This window comes from Phacochoerus africanus, chromosome 1 (genome assembly GCF_016906955.1).
Source record: "Phacochoerus africanus isolate WHEZ1 chromosome 1, ROS_Pafr_v1, whole genome shotgun sequence".
Taxonomy (NCBI): Eukaryota; Metazoa; Chordata; class Mammalia; order Artiodactyla; family Suidae; genus Phacochoerus; species Phacochoerus africanus.
In genome coordinates this window covers 274,878,966-274,901,597 of record NC_062544.1, presented here as the reverse complement: position 1 = coordinate 274,901,597, position 22,632 = coordinate 274,878,966, and the positions used below count along the sequence as shown (strand labels likewise).

Below are 22,632 nucleotides of genomic sequence, written 5' to 3'. Positions count from 1 at the left end.
ATTCTTTTGCTTATGAATGACCATGAATTAGCAAAGTTAATCTTCTACTTATCTGCTTTGTTATTATGTTTTTATATAAACATAAGTGTATATTTTAAAATAAGTGTGGCTACTTTTTCGTGATTCGTTGGCTATTGGGTCCAGTCCATGGGATGATAATAAACATGAAGGCACTGGGTTTTGTAAAAACCCATCGTAAAAATGTTTTTTTTCTTAAAGTGACAGGTGGGAATAAAGAGTTTGCAGAAATAACTGTTTAACTGGTTTATTCACCCAGCAAATTTTTTTTTCTTTCTTTCTTTTTTTTTTCTTTTTAGGGCTGCCCCCACGGTATATGGAGGTTCCCAGGCTGGGGGGTCTAATCAGAGCCATAGCTGCTGGCCTACACCACAGCCACAGCAACTCCAGATCTGAGCCGCATCTGCCGCAGCTCACAGCAGTGCCAGATCCTTAACTCACTGAGTGAGGCCAGGGATCGAACCCACAACCTCATGGTTCCTAGTCAGACTGGTTTCCGCTGCATCACGACGGGAACTCCCATCCAGCAAATATTTATTTAGTAATTATTATGTGTCTGGCACCATTCTAGCTGTTCTGGGCACTGAGATACATAGAAAAATCCCTACTCTTTATGGAAAATACATTCAAGTATATGGAGACAGATATAATAACATGTAAATATTTTTAATAAAGGCAAGTAAATGTATCCTATTTCAGGGGGTGTGAGGGGCTTGGAAGGAAAAAGTTAGGACAAACGGATAAAGATAGGCATCCGAAAGCCATCACGCTGCTGCTTTAGATGTGATGTTTGAGCAGGTGGTGAGTGAGGTGAGAGAGTGAGTCATAGAGGTATTTTGGAGGAAAGTGTTCTGGGTTGAGGAACAGAGCCGAGGAAGGCCCTGCCAGGGGGGAGGGAGGCGCTGTGGAAGTGGTTTACTGGAGAATGAGCAGTATCAGTGGGGAGGGTAAGCAGGGGGCTGTTTGGGGCAGGGGTAGCAGATGCAGGAGGGGAGGGAGAAGCAGAGCAGGATAGGCCTTGAAGGGCCCAAGGGAGAAGGAAAATCCCAAGAGAGGAAGGACAGTTTTTGCCTCCTGTCCTGATAGACTCACTGCGGCTAATGTGTGGCCAGCGATCCTTGGGGCCTTTGGGCAGGCAGGAGGCTGATGAGCTTAAGTTCAGGCAATGGGTGGTGGCAGCCTGGACCAGGCACCCAGAGGAGACATAGTAAAAGAGGAAGGGGATTTTATAGCTCAAGTACAGGGGTAATCAGATTGTTTCTTTTCTTTCTTTTTTTTTTTTTTTGTCTTTTTGCCATTTCTTGGGCCGCTCCCGCGGCATATGGAGGTTCCCAGGCTAGGGGTCCAATCGGAGCTGTAGCCACCGGCCTACACCAGAGCCACAGGAACGCGGGATCCGAGCCACGTCTGCAACCTACACCACAGCTCACGGCAACGCCGGATCCTTAACCCACTGAGCAAGGGCAGGGATCGAACCCACAACCTCATGGTTCCTAGTCGGATTCGTTAACCACTGAGCCACGACGGGAACTCCCAGATTGTTTCTTAATGTCTAACGGGCTTTAATCAGGTTTTTGAAAAGAGAGAAAACATGTAACATCACTGATTTAATAAAATAAAGGGAATGTGTGTGATATGTCCTTGCTAAAGATGTTTAAAACTATGAAATTTCCAATTTTCTGGTTTCAGATATTGTGACTGATCCTTTTTGAAATTTTACGTTTTAGTAGAGCTTTTTAGCAAACCCAATTTTAGTCCAACCGACCTAAAGCTCCTGCCTATATTATACCAAGTTATTGTCTGAGGTTGGTAAAAACACAAGGACTTTCACACCAATTACAAAGACGAGTAGGAGGTAGTAATGGTGAAAGACTAGGAAAGATTACTTACAAAGCTTAATTCCCACTGCCTCTGTGGAAAACCATTGGATTCTTTCTGGAGATGATGAAAACAAGTGATGATATACTGCCACCTAGAGGGAGAGTTTGGACTTCAAGGAAACTTGACAAACTAAAACTTAAGCTTCAAGTTGAAATTAATACATGTCATAACATTTTATTGAACATTCCACGACATTACAGAATATATCATACAGTGTATTGTATTTGGTATATATAATGTTTGTGACTGTATTTGCTGAACTAAAAGTGGATATTAGAACTGATTTCGTCTAATTTTAGGATGTATTTGTATGAAAATTTTTCTGAAGTTTGGAAAGAAAACCGCATTAAGTTATGCCCTCAACACAATGCATTTGGTGGAAGTTGCATTAAATTGGGGTGTTTAGAGGACCTAGCTATAGGGTCAACGTTCGGGCCCATCTGCCCCCTTGCCCCTTGGCTTTCTATTACAGGAGTCTGTCTGCCAAACTCCTGAATCCCTAAGCGTTACGCTCACATCTCCTACCTGTCAAGTGCCCTCAGAAAGTGAAGAGAAGGAAACCTGCCTTTTTTTTTACTTGCCTAAATAAAATGATTTCTGGACAAATGATTGTGATTGGAGATGGGGGCACATTTTATTTTATTTTATTTTATTTAGGTCTTTTGTCTTTTTAGGGCCGCACTCGTGGCATATGGAGGTTCCCAGGCTAGGGGTCCAATCGGAGCCATAGCTGTCAGCCTACGCCAGAGCCACAACAATGCCAAATCCGAGCCTCATCTGTGACCTACACCACAGCTCACGGCAACGCCGGATCCTTAACCCACTGAGCAAGGCCAGGGATCAAACCCACATTCTCATGGATACTAGTTGGGTTCGTTCACCACTGAGCCATGATGGGAACTCTGGGAGATGGGGGCACTTTTAAATAATCAGCGAGACTACTCTTGCGTGCTCAAGGACAGCTTTCTGTTAGTGACTTTGGCTCAAAATAGATTTTCATTTTGAAATTAAGTGGCAGTTTTTAAATTCCATATGTGCCTTGGACACATTGGTTTTGGAATTTCTGTCGTAAAGGTAGGAGATGGCCTTTGACTTAGCTAAGAAGTAAGGCTTGGTACCCTTTACTGTGGTACCCCTAAGTCTCACCAGGACTTTGTCTGGAAGGCATCATGGTGCAGGGGGGAAAGCTTCAGTGCTGGAGCCCGTGAGACCTGGGTTTAAATCCCAGCTCTGGCCTGGTTCGATTTTGACCTTAGGAAAGTACTTTCTCTGCGGCCTTTTTCTCTTCATTTGTAAAATGGAGGTGACATCTCTCTCTTCGAGGGAGTGTTATGGGCAAAGACTCAGCATTAAAAACTTATGAAGATAAGTTATGGTCCATGCTGGTTCTAGGTCCAGGCGTCTAAACATGAAATATCAATTCAATTAAATGAAGTGAAATAAAGTTTCTTCATGAACTGCCAGTTTCTTTTCCATGTTTTCTTGAGTTTCGGGAATTGTTGATTTGTATACTTAAAGTTTTCTTGGTAATTTGGTAGAATCCAGTGGCTACAAGAGAAGATCGCCATTTGTCTAATTTGTTGTCTGTTTCAATGCTGTAATTTTTCTCTGTGTATTTGTATGACTGTGGACTTTTTGAGCAGAAATGGTATATGAACAGAAGAGAATGGAAACACGAAGACTTCTATTTCTATGGCTCCAATATGAAGAGCTTAATAACCTCTTTCTGGTGTTAATAATTTTTTCCCCAGTGTTGGACATTTTTTTATTATTTTAGCATTATTTTTCAGGTCTATGATAGATATAGGGTGGGGAAGGACATACAGAGTGAGGTCAAGGACTTATTCAGAAGCTGGAACTATAACTAAATTTGCAAATATTTGTTATAAGTGTCCATTTTGAGTCTTAAAGGAGTCAGTTGAGGAAATATGAGAATGTGATGAGAATTTGATTTCAAGTATCTGTTGTCAAAAAAAACAAACAAACCAGATTTACAAACTGGTGACTCTTCCTAGTAAGTTATTTATAATGAAGTCCTAATTAGACTTCTCTTTGTCATTTTCAGCTGTACAAAGAAATTGAAATTTGTCCAAAAGTCACTCAGAACATCCAGATTGAGAAGTCAGATGCGGCCGGTGATAATTACGGTATGTTTATTTGTCTTTGATCTTTCGTGTTCTTCATGTGAAAACAATTTCTGTGTAAACATGCACTTATTTACAATTCAATAAAGCGCCTTTGGGGGCTGTTTAAAACAGATAGCCCATCTGGCTTCTGTGCTCTGCAGAGCAGCCAGACTAGGGGAAAAAGGAAATATTTACCCTGGCTGTGATGAAGACTTTAGCTTTAAATTTTGCACCTTTAATCATTGGGGTTCTACTGTCATAAAAAAGAAAAGGAAGGAAGGTCCTGTTGTGGCTCAGCGGTAATGAGCCAAGGTAGTATCCATGAGGATGCAGGTTCGACCCCCGGCCTCGCTCAGTGGGTTAAGGATCCAGCATTGCTGTGAGCTGTGGTGTAAGTCACAGATGCACCTTGGATCTGGTGTTACTATGCCTGTGGTGTAGGCTGGCAGCTATAGCTCTGATTTGACCCCTAGCCTGGAAACTTCCACATGCCTAACATGTGACCCTATAAAGCAAAAAAAAAAAAAAAAAAAAGGAAGTTCCTGCTGTGGCGCAGCGCATTTACAATCTGACTACAGCAGTTCCGGTCCCTGCAGCGGTGTGGGTTCATTCCCTGGCCCAGCACAGTGGGTTCAAGGATCCGGTGCTATGACAGACGAGGCTCAGATTCAATCCCTGGCCCACGAGCTTCCATATGCTCGGGGTGTGGCCACAAAAAAATTGAAAAGAAATGGAAAAATGTATCAGGAGTAGAATACTTTATCTCACAGTGTAATGAAGAAATTATCCTCCCCCCCCCCCCAGATATATATTATTCTCCTTTCCCTCACAAATGATGCTAATGGAGCATATTTTGGTGTGAGTTGGGGGTCCCCAAGATCATCCCTAGGTTCTCTGATTCACTAAGAGGACCCCCTGGACAAAGCTTATGGTCGTATCTGTGACCGTGATTTGTGACAGCAGAACTACAGCAAATAGCCTCAGTTAAAGGGAGAGGCACACGCGGTGAAGTCCAAGAAAACCAAGTTCAAGCTTCCAAAAGGCCTCCCCCATCACACAGGACGGCCCTCATTCCCCAGCGACAAGCTGGGACAATGTGTGTGAACTATTGTGTAGTAGACGTTTGTGAGGGATTCAGTGCCCAGGGTTTTTGTTGGGAGGCTGCTCACGTAGGCACCCCCTGCCTAGCATGTACCCAGACTCCCGAGCCCCCGGAGGGAGCAGGTGTTCTACATAGACTATGTGGTTGGCACTAATTTTAGACACAATGAGCTACATCAGGGTGTTGGGAACCCTCCCAAAATCCGAGTTTTCAGATGCCAGCCAGGAGCCCAACTTGTCAGGGGGCCCTTCAAAGAATAGCAGTCAGGCTGGCTGTGTGAAGGCTTTCCCACCCCGTTGTCTGCGTTCTGGTGTAGTTAAATGTGTAATCCTTTCCATATATTGAAGGCTGGCCTTCTTGGCGTTACCCTTTCTGACTTGGATGGCATTAGAGTTGGTGCTCAGGTAAGGTATATAGGGAAACGCATATTTTATTGGAGCTCGATGGGTCAGGAACGACGAAGTTAACTGAGACACTGACAGTCAGCAAAGCTCAGTGGCTCCCAAGAGTGTGATGCTTTCTCCTAGTCACCAGACGTCCTCTGGGACCCTTTCTTCATGTGGTTCTCACTCGAGGACCCAGGCCTGCAGCCGCTACCAGCTGGGACATTGTCTGCCTCTTGGCAGAGGGCAGAGAGGGAAGATGTTGAATCAGGCACTGGCTCACTCCCAGTTCGCCCGTCAAAGCAAGTCACAGGGGATAGGAGAGCAGAGATGTGCGAGGTGTAGTCCTACTGTGTGCTGGAAAGAAGGCGAACTAGAAAACTCGGTGAAAGGATATAAAAGCCACTGTGAATGCTCACTTGCCTTTTTTTTTTTTTTTTTTGGTCTTTTTGCCTTTTCTAGGGCCGCTTCCCTTGGCATATGGAGGTTCCCAGGCTAGGGGTTGAATCGGAGCTGTAGCCACCAGCCTACACCACAGCCACAGCAACTCAGGATCCGAGCCATGTCTGCGACCTACACCACAGTTCACGGCAACGCTGGATCCTTAACCCACTGAGCAAGGCCAGGGATCGAACCCGCCACCTCATGGTTCCTAGTCGGATTCGTTAACCACTGCGCCACGACGGGAACTCCTTCACTTGCCTTTTCTTTTTTTTAAAACCATTACAGTTGATTGACAATGTTGTACCAATTTCTGCTGTACAGCAAAAGTGACCCAGTCAAACATCTATATATGTATATACATTCTTTTTCTCATATTATCTTCCATCATGCTCTATCCCAAGAGACTGGCTATAGTTCCCCGTGCCCTGTGGCAGGACCTCATGATTATCCATTCTCCCCGTTTCTTTCGGAATGAACTGACTAGGCTTTTTAGCATCTGCACCTCTTCAAACCCCTTGCCTGGGGAGCAGCATCTTTGATTTCTTCTGCAGGGCTCTCCCGCAGGCAACCAGCCTGCCTCTCAGAACCCTCACTGGAGGGTGCTGGCCCAGGGAAGAGACCCTCCTTTTGAACCCCGGGCCACTGGCATTACACCTTCACACTGTTTCTTTCTTTCTTTTGTTTCTTTTCTTTTTTTTCTTTTCTTGCTTTAAAGATTTCAGCGGGAAACATCTGCAGCTTCTGTCTCATGAGGGAAACGTTTCCTTTTTTTTTTTTTTTTATCAGCTACACCTACAGCATATGAATGTTCCCAGGCTATGGGTCAAATTGGAGCTGCAGCTGCCGGCCACAGCCGCAGCAATGCTGGATCTGAGCCACATCTGCAACCTGTGCTACAGCTCACAGCAACGCTGGATCCTTAACTTCCTGAGTGAGGCCAAAGACGGAACCCATATTCTTCTCATGGATACTGTGTTGGGTTCTTAACCTGCTGAGCCACAATGGGAACTCTGAACTGTTTACCTCTTGACTTTAAAACTAAAGACTCCAGGAGTTCCTGTCCTGGCTCGGCGAAAAATGAATCTGACCAGCATCCATGAGGACGCAGGTTCAATCCCTGGCCTCTCTCAGTGGGTTAAGGATCTGGCATTGCCGTGAGCTGTGGTGTAGGTCACAGACATGGCTCCGATCCCGTGTTGCTGTGGCTGTGGTGTAGGCCAGCACCTACAGCTCCGCTTCAACCCCTACCCTAGCCTGGAAACCTCCATATATACCAAGAGTGCGGCGCTAAAAAAAAATGAAAAAAACCTAAAGACATCATAAAGCTCCAGAGGATGTTTTTGATGGCGAGGGATGAGGGATGAATGTGTCTAAAAGGCTTCATATGCAGCAGAAGTGTGACGTCAATAATTAAAGCAGTAGTGAGTAGCAGTGCTACAAATAAAAACTGAAATGCACCACAGTGGGGACTCTTTTTTTCTTTGGTTTACTTACTATCTCTTGAGTAAGGGTCTACTGTAGCAAGAGGCAAGAGGGGGCTGAATTTCAGAGCTCTTGGACTCAAATCCTAAGATTGATTGATTTGAGGACTCAGAAATAGCAACGAGGCATAATCCTGCCATACTTTTTATACTTTTTTTTTTGCCTTTTCTAGGGCCGCTTCCCGTGGCATATGGAGGTTCCCAGGCTAGGGGTCGAATCGGAGCTGTAACCACCGGCCTACACCACAGCCACAGCAACGTAGGATCTGAGCCGCGTCTGCGACCTACACCACAGCTCACGGCAACGCCAGATCCTTAACCCACTGAGCAAGGCCAGGGATCGAACCCGCCACCTCATGGTTCTTAGTCAGATTCATTAACCACGCCACGACAGAAACTCCAGTTTTTATACTTTTTTATGGGAGTGACTGAGAGGCTCATAGACCCCACTTACGTTTCCACACTGAAGGGGTACCAGGGTATCAGGCACCCACCCATAAGGTATTGTCAGTGGTGCTTCTTCCATGACCTGACATGAAGAAGCAGTGCTTTGTTGGGGGGGAAGTGTGTTCATTTCCAGTTGTCGAGGACCACCCCAGCTTTTGTCAGCCACAGGATCCCATGCTCAGAGGTTGTGGGGATGTCAGGTAATGAGGTTCTCAAGGCTGAGGCTGGACGTCTGTCCTTAGATTGCTGCCCGGTGCAACCCGTCTAGTAATTTCCAGACTTCACCTTGGAACGCTGCTCTCCAAGGCTGATACCTTCAGCTGATCCATTTATTCTCAGGGCCCAGTTCCTGCTGTAAGGACGTGTTCCCATAGCATATTGACCGAGTCCCTTGGTCCTAAGAGAGCCTCTTGCCTCTGACCTCAACAGCTACCAAGGATTTTAAATGCAGCCCATCTCTCTCTGACATTAGCACCTAAGCACAGCTTTCTGTGGTACAATCAAGTCCAGGGTCTGTAAAATTACCAGCACACATTCCATCAACCCATAGCAAAAAAACAAACAAAAAACCTAACTGCAAACCAAACGCTGCCTTTTATAGAATCGTGTAGGGAGGAAACGATGACTTAATAATCCCACTGACTAAATGAATGGAAAGATTTCACACTTGCCTAATTTCTCTCTTGCTCCTCCCTCCGCCTCAGCCCTCAGGACTGTCTCAGACCTTGTTGTTGAAATGAGTTCAGATAATTTTGTAATTGACTCATAAGCATGATCCCCTAGGCTGCCTTGAAGGGAAAGTATGTGTCATTTCAGCAACTGAGTGTGCCTTTTCCTCTGGGGACTTCTTAGACTGTTGCATTCTTGGTCTTGGGTCCCCTCTATGGCAGAGGTGTCTGCTTTTCTTACTTTCTCAGTTTCGCTGTGTCCTGGACTCTGGTTCTGAGTACTTCTGTTCTGTTTGTGAGGTTGTCATGATTTTTCTCTGGTCATGAATTTCAGTAGGAGGGGGTCTTCTGGGTATTCAACACAGGAGTTGCCTTCTTGGTTTCTTCACTCAGTTTTACTCACTTCCTTCACTTCCAAGATCTTAGGCCACTAGTGGTGCCAGCTGGTTTTTGTAACGCTAAGCCTTCTGATGGGGTGGGTGTATTGGGTTAATATTGAATGACTCCCTGGGGCCCCTACTGGCAAGTCATTTTGGGCCGTATTAACATTTGTTTGTTAGGAATTGGGTTCGTCCTTCCTTCCTTTCCTTTCCTTTTTTTTTTTTTTTTCTTTTTCATAATTCCTATTGAATCAGATTTTCGTCTCGTATTTTAAGAAAGCAAGTTTTCCTTTTTACAGGACTAGGAGCTTTTGGAGGAAGGCTTATTTATTTATTTATTTATTTATCTATCTTTTTAAAAAATTTTTTTGGCAGGGGAGACCTGCACCCACAGCACAGGGAAGTTGGCAGGCTAGGGGTCGACTCAGAGCTGCAGGTGCCAGCCTACGCCACAGCCCCAGCAACTTGGCATCTGAGCCACGTCGGTGACCTACACTCACGACTTATAGCTACAGTACGATCTACAGTTTAGGGCCGCCCTAAAAAGACCAATAATAATAATAATAATAATACAAGTGAATCTATGTGCAAAACAGAAATAGACTCAGACTTAGTGAACATCTTCTGGTTACCAAAGGGGAGGGAGGGATGGAGGGACAAATAAATTAGGAGTATGGGATTAACAGACCCAAACTACTAATACGTAAAATAGATAAGCAACAAGGATTTACTATGTAGCACAGGAAATCATATCCAGGACCTTGTAATACCTGTAGTGGATTCCAGTCTTAAAAACAGAATCACTCTGTTATACACCTGAAACTGATGCAACATTGTATATCTGTTATACTTCTACTTCTTTTTTTTTTTTTTTTTTTTTTTGCTTTTTAGGGCCACATACGTGGCATATGGAGGTTCCCAGGCTAGAGGTCAAATCAGAGCTGCAGCTGCCAGCATACACCTCAGCCACAGCAACACAGGATCTGAGATGGGTCTTTGACCTATACCACACCTCACCACAATGCCAGATCCTTAACACTGAGCAAGGCCAGGGATCGAACCTGCAACCTCATGGTTACTAGTTGGATTCGTTTCCGCTGCACTGCAATGGGAGCTCCAATACTTCAACTTTAAAAAAACCTGATTTTGCTGATGGAAGTCCTGGTATTCTTCAGTGACCTTAAATAATCTAGCTATAGTGTTTAATATTTTCTTTGCCTGTGTTACTCTAGGAGATGGCTATAATCCCCACCTTCCCCCCAGTGTGCAAATTATTGGCATCTTGAAAGGGAGGCTGCTCCTTGACTCTTTTTTTTGTGTGTGTGTGTGTGTCTTTTTGCCTTTTCTAGGGCCGCTTCCCTTGGCATATGGAGGTTCCCAGGCTAGGGGTCCAATCAGAGCTGTAGCCACCGGTCTACGCCAGAGCCACAGCAATGCGGGATCTGAGCTGCATCTGCAACCTACCCCACAGCTCATGGCAATGCCTGATCCTTAACCCACTGAGCGAGGCCAGGGACCGAACCCGCAACCTCATGGTTCCTAGTCAGATTCGTTAACCACTGCGCCACAACGGGAACTCCTTTTTATTTATTTATTTATTTTTATTTTTGTATTTTTTTCCTTGGGACTCTTGATAGCCTTAGCGGCGTACATTGCATGTCTGCGTGGGGAAAGCTGTCTTTCTGAACAGGGAGATGCTCCTGTTTGCCTGACCCTTAAATTTGTCCTCCAGTATGAACTTCTGGGCAGAACCAAAGTAAGCATTTGTTAATCATGGGCTTCCTCATGCGTGATCTTCCAAAAGGAGCTTATTGCTGTCATTCTTTTTCAGTCCTCTTTCCCTACCACAGAGGTATGATCTGTTTCTCAGATCCACGTTTGGTACCCAGTTGCCCAGTGCAAATTTCACAGGTACTGGCAGTCTTCAGGCTGGATGACTTCCCAGCCCCTACCCCACTCCCATGATTGCCTTTCAGTCAGGAAAAAGGAGGACCAAGAAGAAAGGCAGAAAATGAATGCCTGGACCATCTCCACTGACCTTGGCTGAAGGTGACTTGCAGGAGGCTTTCAACGCATCCTGTCTCCTGACATCTTCCAATCAAGCAAGCTCTTCCCCTGACACCCAGCAGTGTGCTCATTTTATTTTTAGTACTGAAATTTGCATTAAAAATGTAGTCGAGTTCCCACGGTGGCTCAGCCAATTAAGGATCCGATGTTGTCTCTGTGAGCGTGCTGGTTTGATCCCTGGCCTCACTCAGTGGGTTAAGGATCCGTGAGCTGCATCATAGGTTGCAGATGCAGCTCAGTTCTGGCATGGCTGTGACATAGGCCTTGGCTGCAGCTACAATTTGACCCCTAGCCTGGAACCTCCGTGTGCCACAGGTGTGGTGGTAAAAAGAAAAAGAAAAAAAAAAGTATTGAAAAGTTTGGTCTCAGCGCTTTATAAATTGGTAGTAGTTTGGAAAGGAAATGCCTGTATTTTAAGGAAATCTATCCATCCTTTCCCTTGATGTAGTCCTTGATTCTGTATCTATTCTTACAGATAAAAGAAGATAGATAAAACCTCTGCTGAAATGCAGATAAATACACTTGTATTGAGGCTAATGTCACTTAAATGGCTTATGTCTAAAATTATTTTGGAGTTCTAGTTGTGGCTCGGCAGTAACAAACCCAACTAGTATCCATTAGGACTTGGGTTCAATCCCTGGCCTTGCTCACTGGGTTAAGGATCTGGCGTTGTCATGAGCTGTGGTGTCGGTTGCACACTTGTGACTTGGATCCTGCTTGGCTGTGGCTGTGGCTGGCAGCAGCAGCTCCAGTTGGATCCCTAGTCCGGGAACTTCCATATGCCACAGACAGAGCCCTAAAATGCAAAAAAAAAAAAAAAAAAATTATTTGAGTCGGGCTTCTTGAAGAGTAATCTAAAAATTACAAGTTGCTATCAGAAAGGAATTTAAAATAAGAGAATGAAAAAGACTTTGGAAAGTCCCTCAAGGGGATGGCCCTGTATTGCTCCTTATCCGAGGGAGTCATGGTACCCTATTTGGCAGTGGAAGTTGGCAGCTTTGCCTCCGTGTGGGTATCTGTTTCCTGGTGCTGTGAATGATACAAGAAAACATGTGTTCGTTATGCCACGGCCTGACAAGTCTCAGTGAGGCCCTGGGCCCCAGTCCTGTTCTTAATTATTCCATTTTGCTGTTACTTGGCTTTTTTTTTTTTAACCACTCTTTGTTCTTCTGCCTTTTGCCCTCTGTCTTAAGCCTTATTTTTCTCCCAGAGCTGAAATTCTGTCATATCTTTACAATTTGCATTAATTTCCTTTGCTCTTTCAGGATTATCTACCAAAGTATTTTATCCTGAGAGAATGTGCATGTTGGTTTGGACATTCCATTGACTGATCAGAGTTTTACATGAGACTCTCTAGAAACAGAAGCGACCAAGACTTGTAGCCATAGGATTGCAAGCACTTAGAACCTTGGGACCTTGGTCTGCCTTTTTTTTTTTTTTTTTTTTTTTTTTTCTGAAGGATGTAGCAAAACCCAAGAGTAATTGCTGAATGTGGTATGAGCTGTGAAAGCCTGGACAAGTGTAAGATCATGCCATGATCACACACTAGGACAATGTGCAATCATTCGAGTTCTCTAGGAAAAAGGCTGTGTAAAGCATGTTGCAACTTACCTCTTTTTGCAGAATTTTACTAAATGACAGCAGTGACCACATAGCAATATACATGGGTGAACACACACCACATAGTTCTGTTGTGACGTGTCCTAGGATGTAGATTTGCTGAAAAAAGTCAAAGTGACCCAGATGAGATAAGCTCATCATTCCTGTTTTGTGCCGTGGAGGAAACTGTGCAAAAAAAAAAAAAGCGAAATTGTGGCATTTAAGGTTAAAACCAAATAACTTTCCTCCATTTGAACTGAACTGAATTGAATTGAATTGAATTGAATTGAATTGAAGGTAGATGTACCTGGTAACATCAATTTTTACAATAGCTTCTTTTATCAAACAATATGAACAAGGGAAAAACTATGACTCCACACAATGAAGCTACCTAGTTCACGGCAGATACTTCCTATTGTTTGTTCATCACTCAGAAGGTCTGAGCCTTACCCTGCTGTCTCTGCATTTCCTAGGCTTTTCACTTTCTTCTGTGGAAGAAGATGGTATCCGAAGGCTCTATGTGAATAGTGTAAAGGAAACTGGTTTAGCTTCCAAGAAAGGTAAGTTCCTAAGTGTCTGTCTTGTCTGTCTTCGGTTCCCTTTCAAGTTCTTCCAGTTGGTGGATGAGAAAGATATGCCCCAAAGGGTTCACCGATAAAGAGTATTTAAATGTTGTCACAGGGAGTTCCTGTTGTGGCTCAGTGGTAATTAACCTAACTAGGATCCATGAGGACGTGGGTTCGGTCCCTGGCCTTGCTCAGGGATGGAGAGTTAAGGATCTGGTGTTGCCATGGCTGTGGCGGAGGCCAGCAGGTGCGGCTCAGATTCGACCCTTAGCCTGGGAACTTCCATGTGCCCCAGCTGCGGCCGTAAAAAGACCAAAAGAAAAGAAAAGAAAAGAAAAAGGCACATTGAAAACCCTTCCAGGGACCATGAAGATTACTTCCATCCACGAGGAATGTTGCATTCTAGGATTTTAAAACTGATTCTGGGCCCATTTCCAAGGGGCTGATGGGAAATTCCATTCTCATTGGAAGTGGTTGTCCTTCCCTACCGTTTGGGTTGGAATGGAGGTCCGGGCGGTCTGCCTAGAGCACATCATCTGGGAAGAGCCCTTCACGCTTTGGTCTCCACTGATCATAGCCGACATTGACCTTCACCTGAGCTTATAGAGCTCCTTCATGTTCTGTTGCTGCCTCTCAGGGAGGAATCTCTGTAGAGCTAAGAACCTGGGGGTTCAGGATCCAGGCTTCCTGCCCCCATTCAGAGAGCTCTTTTCCGCTCCACCCTGCCTGCAGCCCTTCGGAGGCTCAGGGACTATTTATGTATCCTTAGCTCTTCATCCTTTTTCTTTTCTTTTTTCTTTTTTTGTCTTTTTGCCATTTTTCTTGGGCCGCTCTCGCGGCATATGGAGGTTCCTAGGCTAGGGGTTGAATCGGAGCTGTAGCCACCGGCCTACGCCAGAGCCACAGCAACGCAGGATCCGAGCCGCGTCTGCAACCTACACCACAGCTCACGGCAACGCCGGATTGTTAACCCACTGAGCAAGGGCAGGGACCGAACCCGCAACCTCATGGTTCCTAGTCGGATTCGTTAACCACTGCGCCACGACAGGAACTCCCTTCATCCTTTTTCTACGCTGGGAGAATCCTTTCCACCTAGATTTCTTTTGTTTTCTAGCTTGGTGTTCTAGGACTGCAGTAACAAATTACCTCAATCTGAGTGATTAAAAACACCAGAAATGTATTCTCACACACATCAGGAGGCCAGAGGTTTGAAATCCGGGTATTGGCAGTGTGGTTTCCTTCTGGAAGTCTTCCTCTGCAGGAAGAATATCCCATGGTTTTTTCTAGATTCTGCTGGTTTCTAGCAGCCCTCAGCATCCCTGGTTTATGGCTGTATTGCTCTAATTTCTGCCTTTGTCTTTCCATGGTGTCCCATCCTATGTGTCTCTCTCTGTCTTTACCTGGCCTTCTTTCTTTTTTTCTTTTCTTTCTTTTTTTTTTGTCTTTTTAGGGCCACACCCATGGCATATGGAGGTTCCCCTATCACAGCCACAGCAACGTGGGATCTGAGCCACGTCTGCGACCTACACCACAGCTCACGGCAACGCCGGATCCTTAACCCACTGCGTGAGGCCAGGGATCGAACCTGCATCCTCAGGCATGCTAGTCAGATTCGTTTCCTCTGAGCTGTGACGGGAACTCCCACCTGGCTTTCTTAAGAGAACACCGGCCATTGGATTTGGGACCCACCCTAACCCAGCATGACTTCATCCTACCTTATTTACATCTGCAAAGACCCTATTTCCACGTCAGATCACATTCTGTTGTTCTGGGTGGATATGACTTTTGGAGGGGCAAAGGGGACCCCTCTTCCAGTCACCATGCTCCCCATAAACGAATCGGGCAGCTAGGCAGGGTGGAAAACCCACCTTCATTTCCTTCTTCTTGCTATGGCATTTTTAGCTTCCATCAAGGGAGGGGCAAAATAATATCCATTGACTGTAAGTGTCTAACCTGCCACAGTCAGTTGGGCTTGGACGTGATGCTTGTGTCTTTTCTGAAGGGAGCAGCTGGGGAAAGGATGAACTGTCTGCCCGTTTTTCTCACCCCCTCCCGTGTTCCCGGGGAAGTTTAGTTCTGGGTGTTTGCAGCTTGCAAGCTCCCTGTGCAGCTTACTTGGCCCTGTGCTGTAACAGCGAAGAAAGGCTGCCTGCAGGCTCGGCTGTGCGCAGAGATGGCAAAGGTGTGACCAACGGGAAATAAAATCCATGTAATAATATCCGTGGCCTCCTTTCAGGGAGGAGGATTTTCCTTCCATGTTTTTGAGGCCAGAGCCATCCTGGAGGCTAGGGTTTGATGCATTCACTCGGGGTCTCTCCACCAAGAGCAGAGGTGGAAGGGTTTATTCCTCTTTAAACCTCAAGCTGATTTTTATCTCTCTCAGCCCGGGGTGCCCGTTGGCATGGTGCGGGGGTGGGGAAATAGGCCGCCCTGCTTTTAGTCACGTCCTGTTTTAGTCCTTTGAATCCCAGAACCCTGGTGTGAGGTAACAAACGGTTGTCTGCTCCAACCCCCTGGCCCCATGTAGTGCCCTTCTCTACAGGTGCCAGCGTGAGGTCCCTTTGTCCACCTGGGTAGCAAACGCTCTCCCCGCACCCGAGCTGCAGAGGGCAAGGTTGGGGGAGCTATTTGGGGTATTTGCTGTTAAATGTAGCCTCTTGGGGAAGACCTCCCAGGGATGGAGAGCTCCCCGTGGACCATACAACCTCCTTAGAGGCATCTCTGATTAGAAAACATCCTTCTCCCTCAGCTTCCGTTCACTGTTTCGCCTCCGTCTTTACAGCCTCCATCCTGTTACACCTGCCACGTCTTGCCCACGTTCGACGCTTCCAGATCCTTCAACGACCCATTAGCATGTAGCATACAAGTCTGTCTGGACACACTCCAGCCACCAGTGTTGCTTAAAATGACCAGAATATGGGGTGTTCCTGTCGTGGATCGGTGGTTAACAGCTCTGCCTAGCATCCAGGAGGGTGCAGGTTCGACCCCTGGCCTCGCTCAGTGGGTTAAAGGATCTGGCATTGCCATGAGCTGTGGTGTAGGTCACAGACTCCGCTTGGATCCTGCGTTGCTGTGGTTGTAGCGTAGGCCAGCAACGACAGCTCCCATTGTGACCCCTACCCTGGGAACCTCCATATGCCGCAGGAGCAGTCCTAAAAAGCCAAAAAAAAAAAAAAAAAAAGGACCAGAATGTGGTGCAGCCGAGGGGAGTCTGGCAGCATGTAGTCTAATTGATTGGAATATTTTGTTTGCATTCATTGAACCTACACTTCATTTATTATTATCCGCCACCTTGGGCCTTTGGCCTGTGATGGGCTGACAGCTAAGTCTCACATTCCACTCCCTCCCACTCACCCCCTGCTCTCCGATGGAGCTCCCACTGGCTATCCTTGTAGCATTGCCTTTCTGAACCAACATGTGCTGTTTTTACACTTATCTCTGTTCATCGCTGGCCTGTGGGGATCCAGCGTCTTCTTTACTGCCATCTAAGTGACATCCTGATGGCTGCAGAGGACAGAGCCTAGCTGAGAAAGCCCTGTGCTCTATTTCTCTACATAGATGGGTTACGTCACCTGCCGTGGGCGGGTGGGGATTATTTTTGAGGAGGCTCAGAAATGTTTTCGAAAAATTTTCCTCTTTTCTTTCTACCAGATATGAATAATGAGAGGTAATGTCTATTGAATACCTTCAACATGCCACGTGCTATGCGATGAGTTTTACATGGATTATTTTGTTGAATCGCATGGAAGTCATGACCCTGTGACACAGCAGGAACCTGAGGCTGGGAGGAGTTGGGTCACATGCCCACGGGCACAGAGTTTTGTCATGTGGTGGGGTGGTGACAGATGGACCAGACAGGACACTTCTCGTCCACCTCCTCCTCTCCCTTACTGAGAAGAGCGTACTCAGGTAGCCCCTGCCTTAGCTTCCTGGGGTTGCCATCACAAATGACCACAAACTGGGTGGCTTCGGAAGTAGAGATATACTTTGCCCCAGTTTTGGAGGACGGTCTGAAGCCTAGGTGTCTGCAGGGCTGTGGTCCCCGGGAGCCTCTAGGGAAGAATCCTTGTCTGCCTCTTCCAGCCTCTGGGGGCTCGAGGCATCCTTTGGCTTATGGCTTCCTCATTCCAATCTCAGTCTCTCATGACCTCCTCCTCTTTTTTCTGTGTCTCTCTTTTGTGAGTCTCTTACAAAGACACTTGTTAGTGGGTTGAAGACCCATCAGAGAATCCACTGTGTCCTTATCTTTAAGGTTCTGTACTGAATTACAGCTACAAAGACCCTGTTTCCCTATACGTTCATGTTTCTAGGTTGTGGGTCATACACAGAACTTTTTAGGGGCCATCCTTCAACCCACTGCGCACTTGTTCAACCAGTCAAAGCAAACCTGGAAATTCTTGAAAACAAAACTCGTAGATGTTTTTAGTGTTTAACGCTTTCCTTCTCTTTCTCCTTATGTTACCTCCTCTCATAGCCAAGAGAAGACTTAAAAAACAACATCACGTGGACATTTCGTATTTTCAATTCAAATGCTGTGATGTTAAATTCTCTCACCCAATCGGAGTTCCCGTCGTGGCGCAGTGGTTAACGAATCCGACTAGGAACCATGAGGTTGCGGGTTCGGTCCCTGCCCTTGCTCAGTGGGTTAACGATCCAGCGTCGCTGTGAGCTGTGGTGTAGGTTGCAGACTCGGCTTGGATCCCGCGTTGCTGTGGCCCTGGCTAGGCCGGTGGCTACAGCTCCGATTGGACCCCTAGCCTGGGAACCTCCATATGCCGCGGGAGCGGCCCAAGAAATAGCAACAACAACAACAACAACAACAACAAAAAGACAAAAGACAAAAAAAACCAAAAAATTCTCTCACCCAAAAATGGATTGGTGAGGAGTTCCCTGGTGGTTCAGTAGGTTAAGGACCTGGAGCTGTCACTGCTGTGGCTCTGGTTGCTGCTGTGGCACGAGCTCCATCCCTTCTCCTGGAACTGTGGCCCTGGCTGTTGCTGTGCCACAAGTTTGGTCTCTTGCCATGTGTGCCATGTGTGCAGCCAAAATCTAAAAGAAAAAAATGCGATGGTTAGCTTCTCAGAATTCTGCCTCGGACATGGAGAAAAACCTTCTTTCTCTTCTCTGTTTCTTGGAGTATTTTTTGATAAAAAATTGATTCCAGGTATTTTGGGAACCTGAGGAAAGCCAAGGAGTGTGACTCAGTGAAGTTGGGAAATGAGAACTTCTCTGCGGAGTCATTTTTCTGCAGAATTAGTGATAAGATCTGCAGACTTCCGAGGGGCTGCATGGCTTCGAGTTCAGTAGTTCATCCTTTGTCTCTGCCCTTTAGTCACTCCCTTTCACGAGCTTGTTTTTCCATGTTCATCTAGAGAATAAGAATTGGACTCCTTTCTTCTTAGCTGAAAGGAAACTGTATTTCCTTTCATGTTCTTCCCTAACCTCTCCCTTTCTCCAACTGCTGGAATGTTCTTTTAATGTTGGGTGGAGCCACCCCGGGTCAGCCTTGTTCTCCTAGGTTGGACTGGTTCACGGCTGCTCCTCTGGGTCCCAAGCTTTGACAGTGCCCTGGCATGCTTTGCAAAAGTCGCAGAACCTTTGGGGACATTCAAAAGGCCACTCACCCCAAGGTCCTGATGTCCTTTTTTTCCCTCTTTATGGCTGTACCTGCGGCGTATGGAAGTTTCTGGGCTGGGGTCAAATTGGAGCTGCAGCTGCCGGCCACAGTCACAGCCATGCCGGATCCAAGCCATGTCTGCCATCTACTCTGCAGCTTGTGGCAATGCTGGATCCTTAACCCATGGAGCGAGGCCAGGGATCAAACCCTTGTCCTCAGGGATACTAGTCAGATTCTTAACCCGTTGAACCACAACGGGAACTCCCCCTGATGTATGTAGTTTTTAAAAAGTGGGAGGTATATAAGATTGCATTTGGTTCTCCAAACTGTCGTCTCTAAACGTGGCTGGAATCAGATGACCTTCAGTGACGGTGGCCAAGGAGACACTTGCGTTTTGCTTCCATAGAAAGGATGAATAGGCGTTGGCTGCTGTGACATGAGCTACCTGTCTGCTGTAGCATGAACATGTCCAAAACACAGGAATTGCTGTCATCAAGAAGTATTTCCGGAGTTCCCGTCGTGGCGCAGTGGTTAACGAATCCGACTAGGAACCATGAGGTTGCGGGTTCGGTCCCTGCCCTTGCTCAGTGGGTTAAGGATCCGGCGTTGCCGTGAGCTGTGGTGTAGGTTGCAGATGCGGCTCGGATCCCGCGTTGCTGTGGCTCTGGCGTAGGCCGGTGGCTACAGCTCCGATTGGACCCCTAGCCTGGGAACCTCCATATGCTGCGGGAGCAGCCCAAGAAATAGCAACAACAACAACAACAACAACAACAACAAAAAGACAAAAAAAAAAAAAGAAGTATTTCCACCTTTTCCCCCTGCAAGTGATAGGGCGAGAGCCAGAACCAACATTCGTGAGGAGAAGCTGGCGGATGCTGAGGGCACATAGATCCAAGAAGGAGTCCCCCTGTTTAGTCGGTGCATTCAGGCCAGGCTAGGCGTGCTGTGACATCCCAGTCTAGAACCTTCCAAAACCAGAGCCCACGTGATCCCCTGATGCTCCCCGTAGAGCACCTGTAGCCTGTGTGCAGCAGCACCTCTACCCAGAGCTCCGTGTGCCCTTTAGCAGCGGGGCCTCCAGGATGCTGTGATCTGATTCGATGCCGCTGCTGCTTTTATGTGCGTGTGAAATTAAACATTTTTCCACCTCGCCTTGGCAGGCCTGAAAGCCGGAGACGAGATTCTTGAGATCAATAATCGTGCTGCCGGCTCGCTGAACTCATCTGTGCTCAAAGATTTCCTCACGCAGCCGTCCCTGGGCCTCCTGGTGAGGACCTACCCAGAGCTGGAGGCAGGAGCAGAGCTGCTGGAGAGGCCGCCCCACCGGCTGGACGGTCCCCCCGCCGACCCCAGCGACAGCCCGCTGGCCTTTCTCACCAGCAACACAGGTATGGCCGGCGCTGCCCATGCAGCTCCCAACCTCTCTGTGGACTTTCCGCATCTGGCAGGTGGTGTCAGAGGCATGAGTGAGATGAACTGATAACCAAGCTTCCTGTCGAAGTTTCAAAGGGGTAGGGCACGTCCGTGCTGGTGGAATTGCTCTTTTTCTGCCATGGGAGGCTTGGTCGTGCTGCGGCTGTTTGTCATTTGGGAGAAAGATAAAGTGGGTTGAGGCTGTGTCTCTCTTGGCTCCGGACAGAGAGTAGGACACACGTGGAGTTCCCATCGTGGTGCAGTGGAAACAAATCCGACTAGGCACCCTGAGGTTGCAGGTTCGATCCCCGGCCTTGGTCAGTGGGTTAAGGATCCGGCGTTGTTGTGAGCTGTGATGTAGGTCGCAGACTTGGCTGGGATCCTGCGTTGCTGTGGCTCTGGCGTAGGCTGGTGGCTACAGCTCTGATTGGACCCCTAGCCTGGAAACCTCCATATGCCACGGGGTGCAGCCCTGAAAAGACAAAAAAAGAGAGAGAAGGAGGGTGGGAGACACAGAACTGCCAGGAGTCACTTAAGATGCTGAGACTCCTGGGTCCTTCTCCTGCGTCTCCATCCCACAGACCAGCCCTGCTCGCCCTTCCATGTAAGAGAAGGACACGAGGTGAGATGCCCAGAGCAGACATGTGCCCAGAGCTGGGGTTTGCTCTACTTTTCTCTTGGGCTCTTCCCACCTAGAGTCTGAACAGGAGCCCATGGGCGGGACCCCCTGCCCTACTCCATCTGCCACTTTCCCTGTTTACACGGCCCTCCCCCCTCCCTTCCCTCCGCCAACCTTATGCTCATCTAAAAGCAGCAGCTTGAATGCTCCCCGCCCCGGGAAAGCCTTCCTGGGACCCCGCTGAGCTCCCTCCTCTGGGTCCCCAGGACTCTGCAAAGACATCCTCCACGTGGGCCCTGCTCCTGTTAGATGGTTCTCATTTGCTTGTGTCTCTCCTTCTGAGCTTGTTTCCTGGGAAAGATTGGCTCCACTTTGCTACACAGGTGCTCATTTTTGTTCAGTGGGAGGATCAGGCAACCAGCCTGCAGCTCACTTATCTATCTCCATGAGCTGGTTCTAGAGCTGGGGTTGACTTCGTAAGTGGGGGCTGCAGATTTATTTTCTTTTTAAAACATGGGTTTAAAAAAGTCTTCCGGGAGTTCCCACTGTGGCTCAGTGAGTTAAGACCCCACTAGTATCCATGAGGATGCAGGTTCAATCCCTGACCTCTCTCAGTGGGTTAAGGATCTGGAGTTGCTGTAAGCTTCGGCGTAGAGGTGTGGCTCGATTCCTGTGTGGCTGTGGCTGTGGCTGGCAGTTGCAGCTCCAATTCGACCCCTAGCCTGGGAACTTCCATGTGCTGCAGGTGCAGCCCTTAAAAAAAAAAAAAAAAAAGTAGTCTTCAGTCTTCACATCTGAGTATAAGTACTTTGAGCATTCTTGTTTTTCAAAGTCTCTTCAGAAGCTTGGCTTCTAAGAATAGATCACAAGCAGACGCCATGTGACAGTTCAACCTTTTGTTCGGTGGCTCCCTGAAAGAATTTGACAAGCTGAGGCTTGAGAGAATCAATCACACTTAGCTACTATTGACTTTTGACTCCTTCTATCATGGCAGCCCACACGCCAATCCCATCTTTAGAAAATGACTTCATGGGACTCTGTACCCTTAATAATAGGGGACAGATATCAGGAAGGCTGTTCTTTTATGTGGCCACAAGATGGCAGGCTTGATCCCATAAAACTCAGTACCCAGTTGTTTCTGCAAAATGACTTTTGAGGCTTGTTATGTAGGTGAGGTTATTTAAAGGATTTTATGTGGTCTGGATGTACATAGTACAAACAGCAGTGTGTGTTCAACCTTTTTTTGGATATGATATATATGTATTTTTTCTTTTTTCTTTCTTTCTCTCTTTTTTTTTTTTTTTTTTTGTCTGCCTGATCCCTTCCTGTGGGTTGTGGATATAAAGTAGGGATGGGCAAACGAAGACCTAGCAGCCAAATCCAGCCCATGGCCAGTTTTGTAAATAAAGTTTTATTGGAACACAGCCACGCCCATTTGCTTATGGTTTTTTGTCTCTGGTTAATTTTCCATTGCAGTGGCAGGGTTGAGTTGTTGAGACTGGGACTCGGAGTGGTTGGCAAAGCTGAAAATATTTATTCTCTGGCCCTTTACAGACTCCTGATATAAAGTGTGATTGAAAGTGTTCATAATTTTGCCCCTTTAAAGACAATCACTGTTCTGGTGTATTTCTTTCTTTCAAAAAAAAAGACGGTGTATGTATGTGTGTGTGTGTGTGTGTGTGCGCACGCGTGCATGCCTGTGCATAGTTTGCAGTTTTAACACTTTTTATTAAAAATCTTGGAGTTCTCGTTGTGGCGCAGTGGTTAACGAATCCAATAGGAACCATGAGGTTGCGGATTTGATCCCTGCTCTTGCTCAGT

The 22,632-nt window shown here is 46.8% G+C and overlaps 1 protein-coding gene across 1 annotated transcript in view; it reads left to right on the top strand.

Moving 5' to 3' along the window:
* Positions 1 to 22,632, top strand: part of TIAM1 (TIAM Rac1 associated GEF 1) — a 234,298-nt gene that overhangs the window by 146,256 nt on the left and 65,410 nt on the right. Inside the window, exons 13-15 of the mRNA XM_047795360.1 lie at positions 3,965 to 4,046; positions 13,070 to 13,156; positions 19,940 to 20,167. Coding sequence (XP_047651316.1) covers positions 3,965 to 4,046; positions 13,070 to 13,156; positions 19,940 to 20,167 — 397 coding nt within the window. The remainder of the gene's footprint in view (positions 1 to 3,964; positions 4,047 to 13,069; positions 13,157 to 19,939; positions 20,168 to 22,632) is intronic.